This window comes from Coffea eugenioides, unplaced genomic scaffold (genome assembly GCF_003713205.1).
Source record: "Coffea eugenioides isolate CCC68of unplaced genomic scaffold, Ceug_1.0 ScVebR1_784;HRSCAF=1521, whole genome shotgun sequence".
NCBI classification, from domain to species: Eukaryota; Viridiplantae; Streptophyta; class Magnoliopsida; order Gentianales; family Rubiaceae; genus Coffea; species Coffea eugenioides.
Genome location: NW_020864653.1, coordinates 3,427 through 14,576, shown reverse-complemented (window position 1 = coordinate 14,576; position 11,150 = coordinate 3,427). Strand labels below are relative to the sequence as shown.

At 39.9% G+C, this 11,150-nt stretch overlaps 1 protein-coding gene across 1 annotated transcript; it reads right to left on the bottom strand.

Annotated features, from left to right (window-relative positions):
- Positions 1 to 4,981: 4,981 nt before the first annotated feature.
- Positions 4,982 to 6,331, bottom strand: LOC113758907 (the record flags this gene model as incomplete). Its single annotated transcript, XM_027301582.1, has 1 exon — positions 4,982 to 6,331. A coding segment is annotated over exon 1 (1,350 nt), but the record flags the coding sequence as incomplete, so codon positions are not given.
- Between the last annotated feature and the right edge of the window lie 4,819 nt (positions 6,332 to 11,150).

Genomic DNA, 11,150 nt, shown 5'->3' with positions numbered 1-11,150 from the left:
TTTGTTTTGTCTTTTTTTTCTTTTTTTTCCTTTTTCCCTTTTCTTTTCTTTTTTTCTTTTTTTCCTTTTTTTTTCGAGGCGCCCTTTCGGGTTTTCACCAAAAGAACAATGAAATATCTCGACCATGATCGACTCAGAAATATGAGTCAAAGATTTCGGGCATCAGTAAAATGCACTTCCCTTGTAAGATTAGGCGAAGGCATTATGGACATCACTTGCCAGTTGATTAACAAATTTCCTAATAGAAATACAACAAGTGACGAAAGCCAGGACTTTGGGCTTTGTAATAAGGTCAGGTGGGGTGTTTTTCAAGAAAAGTTAAGGCTTGAAAGCGAATTTTTGATGCGAGGTGTGAAATAACTTGAGATTGCACTATTTTGAAATCGTTTCCGATTTTAAACGAAACTGAGGAAAATTTGCCCCAGTTTGATCGGATTTTCTCTCTTTGCATTTTCTTCATTGCATTTTCCTCACTTTTGTATTTTTCTTTAAAACTAAATTTGCCCCAGTGTGGGGTTCTTCTTTTTCTTTTTTGATCATCTCTCTTTCAAAATAAATTTTGCCCCAGTGTGGGGTTTGCAATTCTCAGCGGGTTTATCAAGCCGAAAAATTTGTCAATTTTGATGGCTCAAAGGGGGACAAAGTTAGAGATAAAATGTTTTAAGTGTAAAAAAGCATTGGCCTGAACTGTATTTTTTCGCCGTTTGCATGAATTTCTAAAGAAAAATTTGCATGATCAAATGAAAAACTTCTTGCACATGTCTGAGTTGATGGGTTGAGGGAATGTTCGTCCATCCATTTCTGCCAAAATAAGTGCTCCGCCAGGTAATACCTTTTGGACAATGAATGGCCCTTACCAATTTGGAGCGAATTTGCCTTTGACCTCATCCTGCATTGGCAAAATCCACTTCAGTACTTTGTCACCTTCTTCGAATGCACGCCTATGGACTTTTTTGTTGTAAACCCGGGCCACACGTTTCTGATAGCACTGACCATAACAGATAGCATTGAGTCGCTTTTCATGTATCAAAATCAATTGCTCATGGCGCTGCTACATCCAATCAGCCTCCTCCAATTTAGCTTCCATGAGGATTCGTAGCGAAGGAATTTCAACTTCAGCTGGTAATACAGCTTCCATTCCATACATGAGTGAATATGGCGTTGCCCCAGTCGATGTCCGGATAGAAGTCCGATATGCCATTAATGCATAAGGCAACTTTTCATGCCAATCGCGATGTCTTTCAGTCATTTTACGGATAATCTTCTTCAAATTCTTGTTTGCGGCTTCTACAGCTCCATTCATCTGAGGCCTATAAATGGCAGAGTTGCGGTGTCTGATCTTGAACTGCTCGCATAGTCCATCTACCATGTCATTGTTCAGATTCTTGGCATTGTCTGTAATAAGCGTTTCGGGTACTCCAAAGCGACAGATGATGTGATCTCTCAAGAAATTGACAACTACCTTCTTCGTTACATGTTTGAATGACTCCGCTTCAACCCATTTAGTAAAGTACTCAATTGCCACCAATATAAGTCGATGTCCATTTGAAGCGGGAGGATCAATTGTACCAATTACGTCCATACCCCACATTGAACAGGGCCATGGGGCGATCATACTATGCAATTCAGTGGGTGGAGCGCGTATAACGTCACCGTGCATTTGACATTTTATACATCTCCGGAAAAAATCTATACAATCACGCTTCATAGTAAGCCAGAAGTATCCGGTTCTCATGATTTTCTTTGCTAGCAAATGGCCATTCATGTGAGGTCCACAAACGCCACTATGCACTTTTTTTCATCATATTTTGAGCTTCGTCTTCATCAATGCACTTTAAAAGGTTCAAATCTGAGGTTCGTTTGTACAAAACTTCTCCACTCAAGAAAAATTTTGAAGCCATTCTACGCAGAAAACTCTTGTCCTTTGTACTAGCATGCAGAGGGTAAGACCCAGTTTTGAGAAACTCTTTAATATCATTATACCAAGGAATATTGTCAGAGGACTTGTCTACAACCCAACAGTGGGCAGGCTTGTCTTGAAGTTGAATCTGGATTGGTTCGATCCTTAATTTATCTGGATACTGAATCATAGAAGCTAAGGTGGCCAAAGCATCAGCAAATGCGTTTCGGGCTCGCGGGAGATGTCTGAACTCCAAATTTTGAAATTGCTTGGCCAGAGTGAGCAGACTACAATGGTAGGGCAAAATTTTTGAATCTTTGGTTATCCACTGCTTCAAGGTTTGGTGCACGAGCAAATCTGAATCACTGAAAGCTATCAACTCTTTGATTTCCATTTCTAAAGCCATTTTGAGACAAAAAATGCAGGCTTCATATTCAGCCATGTTGTTTGTGCAAGCAAATTGCAATTTGGCAGCGGCAGGGTAGTGCTTCCCTTCGGGTGAAACGAAAACAGCTCCAATTCCAGTTCCGAGAGAATTCGAAGCTCCATCGAAGAAAAGCCTCCATTCAGAGCTTTGCTCACTTATATCGTCTGTGGCGCCTACAAATAAGACTTTCTCATCAGGGAAATAAGTATGAAGTGGTTGATAATCATCATCCCTTGGATTTTCTGCCAAATGATCAGCTATAGCTTGCCCCTTGACAGCCTTTTGTGAAGTGAAAACAATATCGAACTCTGAGAGAATTATCTGCCATTTAGCCAGACGTCCAGTTAGCATCGGCTTCTCCAAGAGATACTTCAAAGGATCAGATCGAGAAATAAGATAAGTGGTATGGCTCAACAGGTAGTGTCTCAGCTTTTGAGTTGCCCAGGCCAATGCACAACAGCTTTTCTCAATGAATGAATAATTGGCCTCATACTGCGTGAACTTCTTGCTTAGATAGTAAATGGTTTGCTCCTTCCTTCCGGAGTCATCATGCTGCCCGAGGACACAACCAACTGCTTCTTCAAGCACAGATAGGTACATGATTAATGGTCGACCCGGCTTGGGTGGCACTAAGACTGGCGGATGTAACAAATAATCCTTGATCTTATCAAAAGTTTGTTGGCATTCTTCACTCCAATACAATGGCACATTCTTTCTCAACAATTTGAACAACGGCTCGCATGTGGCAGTTAGCTGGGCAATGAATCTCCCAATAAAATTGATCTTTCCTAAAAAACTTTTCACGTCCTTCTGAGTTTTCGGCACTGGCATATCTCGAATTGCTTTGATTTTTACTGGATCTATCTCTATGCCTCTTTTACTAACAATGAAGCCCAACAATTTACCAGTTGGTGCCCCAAAGGCGCACTTTGCAGGATTTAGTTTCAAATTGTACTTTCGCAACCTTTCGAACAGCTTTTTCAAATCAACCAAATGGTTCTCTGCTCTTTTAGACTTGATTATGATGTCATCCACGTTGACCTCCATCTCCCGGTGAATCATATCATGAAACAGGGTGGTCATGGTCCTTTGATAAGTAGCTCCGGAATTCTTTAAACCAAATGGCATCACTCGGTAGCAAAATGTGCCCCAAGGGGTGATAAAAGCAGTCTTCTCCCTATCCTCTTCTGCCATCAAAATCTGGTGGTATCCAGCGAAACAATCACAAAAAGATTCAATCTCATGTCCAGTGGTATTGTGCAGGAGAATGTGAATATTTGGCAGAGGAAAATCATCTTTAGGACTGGCCTTATTGAGGTCTCTATAATCTACACAAACTCGCACCTCTCCATTCTTTTTTGGAACAGGGACTGGATTCGAAAGCCAAATAGGGTAATGGGAAACAATGATAATGTTGGTTTTGAGCTGTTTTTCAATTTGCTCTTTTATTTTGAGGCTCATATCTGGTTTGAATTTTCGGGGTTTTTGCTTTACGGGTGAAAAAGTAGGGTCTGTGAGCAACTTATGCACTACCACATCAGTTGAAATACCAGTCATATCATCATAGGACCATGCAAATACATCCTGGAACACAGTCAAAAATTCAAGCATCTCCTTTTTCTGCCTCTCATTCAAATGAATACTAATTTGCACCTCCTTAACTTCATTTTTAGTGCCAATATTAACCTTTTCTGTTTTTCCAGGTTCGATTTCGGTTTCTCCTCATATTGTTCAAAGTCCTTTGCAAAAGAATCGAATACCTCCTCATTATCACTCTCGCTTTGGAGCTCGGATTCCCAGACCTCCAAGTCGTGAGTGATATAGAGATTGTCATTATTGAATTCCAGAATAGTGATATCCAAAGGGTCGAATAGTTTTATTTTTGGCCATCTGAAAGAATTAACGAATGTGGGATAATAAGCAAACAAACATACAACAAACAAATGAACAAGCAATATAACAGAAATATAAACCAACGAACAAACAAAACAACATGACAAGAACAACTTGTGTATTTTCATAAAACCTTTGATTGAAAGCGAAAACAAAAAGAAAGCAAGTGGAAATGAAATGAAAATTTAACAATATTTACATGTGCAATATTTTAGTCAAAGGTAAAGATGCTTTCATTAGCTATTTACAGATGCAGAAGTATTTTCATGAATTCGCATGAATGACAAACCCCTTTAGGTTTACCGAAACTCCTTCTGAATGGGCAGGAACTCGGCTGTCCAATTGGAAATTGATCCTTCAGGGATGTTGGAAAACTCGGCCTCTGGGAAACTGTCTTCAAATGTTGCCCCAACGAACAATTGGGTCAAACTAGTTTCGATTTCGTCAACTGGGTTAATCTCTGACGTGATCACCTCGATTGGTCGTGGAAAAGTATAATGTAATGGTGGAATATCAAAGGCCTTTTGCCTGCCTTCTTTCTCTACTCCCTTGCATTCCTTCATTTTTTTGATGTTTTTAGCGGTTGGTCGGAAACCCAAACCGAATGAATCCTTTTTCTCCACAATTTTTACTGGTTTCAGAATTCCTTGTAGATCACGTCCCAGCCCTTTGTCAAACTCATATCCTCCGCGGATCATTTCCTTAGCCATCATGACACTGGCCTTTGACAGAGCTCGTTCCTCTTTTGTTATCCAACTTACGGAGACGATATCAGCTGTGCTATGAGGGGTCACTGTGGCGTTTCGGCTACCATCTTCTTTGGACCCAGAATTAGCAATCACGAGGCAATCTTCCTCGGCAAATATAGTTATCAATTTGTCATTTACTATGAATTTCAACAATTGATGCAATGAAGAAGGCACAGCTCCGGACTTATGAATCCACGGCCTTCCAAGCAAAACATTGTAAACACTAGGAAAGTGCATAACTTGGCAGGCTATTTGAAACTGTGCGGGCCCCATCTCGACTACTAAATCCACTTCTCCTATAGGTTCTCTTTGTGCTCCATCAAAACCTCTAACTATGGTCCCTGAAGGCCTCAGGTTAATATCTTGCAACCCTAGCTTTTTCAAGGTACTCCAAGGACAGATATTAAGCGCAGATTCATTGTCAATCAACATCTTTGGCAACATTTTTCCGTTGCACCTCACAGCTATGTACAGAGCCTTGTTATGTCCAATGCCTTCTGCCGGTAATTCATCATCAGAGAAAGTGATTTGTTTTGTAAATAACACACTCCCAACTATATGTGAGAAATTAGCAACTGAAATGTCCTTAGGGATTTGAGCTTTAGTCAACACTTCGAGCAACGCATCCCTATGCATATCCGAAGAAAAGAGCAGATCCAACATGGATATTTGGGCGGGCGACTTGCTTAGCTTCTCGACTACATTATATTCGCTTCTTTGGAGCCTTTTAAGAAAATTCAAGACTTCCTTCTCAGTAATTGTTGGTTTAGCGGGCAGCTCAGGTTTATTTGTTTGAATCGGAACGGTAGCTCCAAACGGACTTGCAATCCTCCCTGATCTAGTGACCACTGACACCTCTTCTTTGGCAACTGACTTTTCTCCAATTTGTATGATAGGTTTATCGTAGTTCCATGGCACTCGCTGCAAACTTAGAACAGGCTCCTGCTCTGGGAATTCGATGACCACTGGCTCCAAAGTCTCGCTCTCAGCTAGAGTAAGATCCAAAATAAAAGACCTTTTATCCTCCTCAAATGACACATCTATTACAAATGGTTGGTCTGTGACCCCAAACACCTCAACTTCTCTTGCCAATTTTTGGACTTGCTCCTCATACTCTGCGTCGTCCAGAATGACCCCAATGATATTAGTATGTTCCGGCAAGGGGTTCCTATTTATATTCGGCCCTTGTGCCTCCCTTTTCCTGATTACAATCTCTCCGGCTTCAATCATATCTTGAATTCTATGCTTAAGAGCCTTGCAATCAACAGTTGAATGTCCGGGTGCCCCTGAATGATAAGCATAGACGGCTTGTGGGTTATACCTAGCGAATATGCCATATGGATAGGTCGGAGGGGGTGCCATACCAATTTTTTCGGCGGCCTTCAACTGGTCATACAATTGGTCTAGAGGCCTGCCTAAATCGATAAATGTACGGCTACGGGCTTGGTTGTAAGGTTCAGGAGGTTGAGGATGGCTATAAACAGGTCTATTTGGGGGAGAAAATCTTGGGTTATATGGAGGGCGAGGTCGGTTTTGGGGTGGATTTGGTTGAGAAATTTGAAAAGGGGCTAAAGGTGGGTTAGGATAGCTTGGGCGAGATCGAGGGTGATGGATATTGGTAGTATATACATGGTGCGGGTTTGAATAATAAGGGTAATGTGGTTGGTAGGTTGGATTGTGTTGGTATCGGGGTTTGGGTGAAGGGTTCTGGTTCCAGATAAAAGTTGCATCCTCCTCTTTCTTTTTAAACTGCGGCTTCTTTCCACTGCTCCCTTACCCTTGCAAAGTTTCTACTTGTGATTTTAGGGCAGAGACGTTAACAATTTTCCCGACTCTCACAAAATCATCATACTCTTCGAGTTTATTCACAATCGCAGCAAATGAACACTCGGTCATACATAAGATTTCTTCGAAGTATGGAGGATCATGCGCCTTTATGAAAGTGCGAATAATTTCATCTTCGGTCATCGGAGGCTCAACCTTGGCAGCTATCTTCCTCTATCTTTTGGCGTATGTCTTATGATCCTCAGATGGTCGCCTCTTGGTGCCTTCCAAAGTAGTTCTGGTCGGTGCTAGCTCGCAGTTATATTCGTATTGTCTGATGAAGGCGTTGGACAGATCAAGCCAAGTCTTCATCTCCTCTGGCTTTAAGTTTGAATACCAATTGAGGGCGTCTCCTTCTAGACTCTCTGGAAATAACCTTAATGGCAAGTTTTCGTCATCCACCGGTCTGCCCAACTTGTTGGCAAACAAACGCAAGTGTGTCTTAGGGTTGCCTGTACCATCATATTTATTGAATTTCGGGGTCTTGAACCCCGCGGGCAGCTGTACATTTGGAAATAGGTACAGATCATTGTAGTCTAACACCCCTTGTTTGCTTAAACCTTGGCTTTTCCTGATGAACTCATCGAAACGATCCAACCGCTTAAGTAACTTCATATCAACTGGGGCAGACGACTCTCCCATTTCTGGCTTGGTTTGAACAGTGTGCTCTGGCACAACAGGCTCTGCGGTAGTCTGATAAAAAGCTTGTGGATCCAGAGGCATGTTTGTACCACCTTGAGGCTGAAATCCTTGCTCATAGGGAGGATAGAACGGAGGATTTTGAGTATAAGTATACTGCGGGTTGAAAACTCCTTCAAAAGTGGTTTGAATTGGAGGAATGACAAATGGTTCGGATTCCGGTTGTTTGACGGGCGCAGACTCGGGCTGCACTCCGCTACTAATGAGCTCGTCGATCAACTTCTTTTGGGCGGCCATCTCAGATGCCATTTCCCCAAATTTGGTGAGTAATTCAGCCAACTGAACCCCGGGACTTTGTTGTCACGCCCCGAGACCCGCACGTGCCCGTCACATGACATTCGCCGTACTCCAAAGGTCCCACCCAGGAAACAAGGCTACATTAACTAATGTAACCTGACAAGTTACTAAATAATTTAAAACAAATAAGGCGCGGTTCGAATTACATATAAAAGAAGTCCTACGAATATTCAAGATGCTTCGTACATTTATTGAAAACCAGCGGAAAACAAAAAGGTAAAAATAAGACTAGCCAAACTAGAGGTAGCTAGCCTGCCAACTCTATTCATCTAATGCTAATAAAAGTCATCCTACAGGGTCTTCTACGTAAACCAATTCATTTACTACTTCAAAAAATCTGCAAAAAATGGTTAGAAGTGGCTGCTTTGAGCCGACACATCGCTCAGTAGGTAATATTTACCCCTCTGTTGCGACCATGTCACTTCTTAGTTTTATAAGATACATATACAAATATAAGTATAACTCAAATCGTTTGCAATTATTATCACATCGCGTAATTGAAAAGTAACGTCATTTGTTAAAGCAATCAGTTAGTTAAAGAATGGCAAGCAACTTGAAAGCATCTTATGGTAGTTGTACATGAGAAAATCGATTAAAGTCATAAATCATCTCGTCTCAAATCGCAAATCCCTTTCATATACACTCATAAATCAATTCATATCAGTTCATAAAAGCCTCATGTCAAATTCAGTTCATTAAATTCATTCCATATCGGCTTATTTAAACCACTCTTTTTCAGATCAGCTCATAACAAAGTACATGTTAATGACGGCTTACTGAGTACTCAGGCCTAGAGATTAAACCCCTTAACTAGGTGGGCGACCCAAATAAGTTTCATGACTTAACCGATTGTCTCATTTTCATATTTGGGTCAATCGGCCGGGACTCTATACCAGGCTACATGACCCTCGTCCAATCGAGCCGCGACTCGTATACCAGGCTTACCATGGCGATTAAAGGACTATAGCCCCTACCGTCATGTCCAATGACTGCTCTGCAGCTTCACTTGTCAAAGCTTCAGGTTCATATATCGTATACATAAATCGCTGCTTTCATAAAATTAGATTCAGCTCATTTTGTAATTTAAGAAAACCGGGATCCCAAACATTTCAAAATAAGTCACATGCGTCCATTTTGTATGCTAAAATATAACTTTCATAAATATCCAAGTAAGCATTTTAATCAAACCCACCTTTCGAGTTCCAAACACCAACAAAAATAAGGATTGAAAAACAAGCAATTTCATTTTGCACAGGTTAAAATCTCAGAAGGGTAAGCTACCACCTACCTTTGCTTCAGCTCTCGCAGTGTGGAACTACTTTTAGGTACTTGTACCGCCCCACCTAAAACAAATGCATGGAGCTTCCCCTAATTAGTTGTTTACTTCCTATTAGATGCATGCAATATACAACCTCTAAGTAACATAAAGATTTCGTACCTAGGCCATTAAATGGACCCTAAGTACCATCTCCCTCAAAATTCTGGGTAGGTTTTTATTTTTGGAAAGGTTTTTCTTAATTGGAAAGTTTCTATTTTTAGGAAAGTTTTCTTTAATTTTGGAAAGTTTTCCCCTTTTTGTAACGCTCTTCTAAAATAAATAATTATCCATAATCATGTTTATTATTTTGACTGATATCTTACTATACATGTCTATAATTTATAATTATTTATTATTATTACTATTATTATTATTATTATTATTATTATTATTATTATCGTCCTTGTCGTTGCTACTTTATTTTTATTACCACTTACCTATATTTATTAATTAGTTATTATTATCTTTCACTTTATTCCTACCTTTGTGCGTGTGTAGGTGTTATTATTATTTATGTATATATGCACATCTATATATATATATTTTTCTTTATTATTGTAATTATTGTCTTAATTTATTACATTTGTATTTATCTTTATATTTCCGCTTATATCCTGTATTTGTTTCATCCATATTATTGTTACTATTATTACTATTATTATTTTAGGTGCTTTGTTCAACAGTCTAGAGCTTATCTTACATTGTATAACTTAATCTAACAAGGTTAGGCTAAAGTGTTTTAGATTTCTATTTAAGCACTTTAGACTTAATTAATAAAGTAATATTTTACATGACTAACCCTCAACTCTAACAATTATATTAAACTGGGTCCTGAATTTTAATATTCACAATATACTATGAAAATGGACTAGTTATATTTGAAATCTATTTACTAAATTTTTATACTATAGTTTGGTCCAAGTTTGAATTGCTCCCTTTCTACTTATTTATTTTTGTTTACTGGTATCATTATTTTTCATTTCTATTTTCCTTATTATTATTATTTTTATTACTATTATATATTATTCTATTTTTTTTTCTGGTGGGGCCCATGGTTGGCCAAAGGCCAGCCATGTCTGACCATGGTCGCCAGAGAGTCTGGCGACCCAAGTTCCTCAATTGGTTGGCCGCAATGGCCAACCACAATTTTGTCCAATTGTTCGCCAGCACTGGCTCGGGCAACATCCCCGAACATTTTTTTTTTTTTTTTAACCTTTCGGCCAACCCCTGGAATCCTTTCTCCTGCGGCAAAGCTTGGCCAAAACAGAGCAGCGGCAGCCGCCGCTGCTCTTCTCCTCTCTCTCTTTTTTTTTTCTTTCCTCCAACAGATTTGGCCAATTACTCACCAAGGATCAAGATCTAACCCCCCCTATATCCACCAATCCAGATGTGATTCCTTCTAAATCCCCTATAAGAACATGTATATCTACCTATATGTAACAACACCACATGTCCATAAATTTACTAAAACAATCAATACATCTACTAAACTTAAAAGAGAAGATTACTTGTGTGAAGTCGGGACTTACAGGTTTAGGTGCCTAGTTGTCGGATCGATTGACGGTGACGCCTTCTTCTCCTTCTCTCTTCTCTGACGGCTCTTGCTCTAGGGAGGCAGATGAGAGAAAGGTAAGGTTGGGCTTATTTTTCTGTCTAGGGTTTCAATAAAAACCCTAACCCTAATGCTACTTATATTAGTACTCCTTACCCTATCCTACCATTACTTTATTTTATTATTCTTTTTTTTTGTAAAACTTTATCTTTTAATAAATTGGAAAGATTACAATAATGCCCTAATAAAACAGAGCCAAAAATCGCGGGTTTCACATTCTACCCCCTTATGAAAAGTTTCGTCCCCGAAACTTGCGTACCTTGATAAAAAAGATATGGGTACCTATTCTGCATGTCCTCTTCTAGCTCCCACGTTGCCTCTCGTGGGGTATGGTTCGTCCATTGCACTTTGACGTAGGGTATGGTCCTTCTCCTTAGCACTTGATCCTTGCGGTCTACGATTCTTAAAGGAACTTCCTCCACCGACAAGTT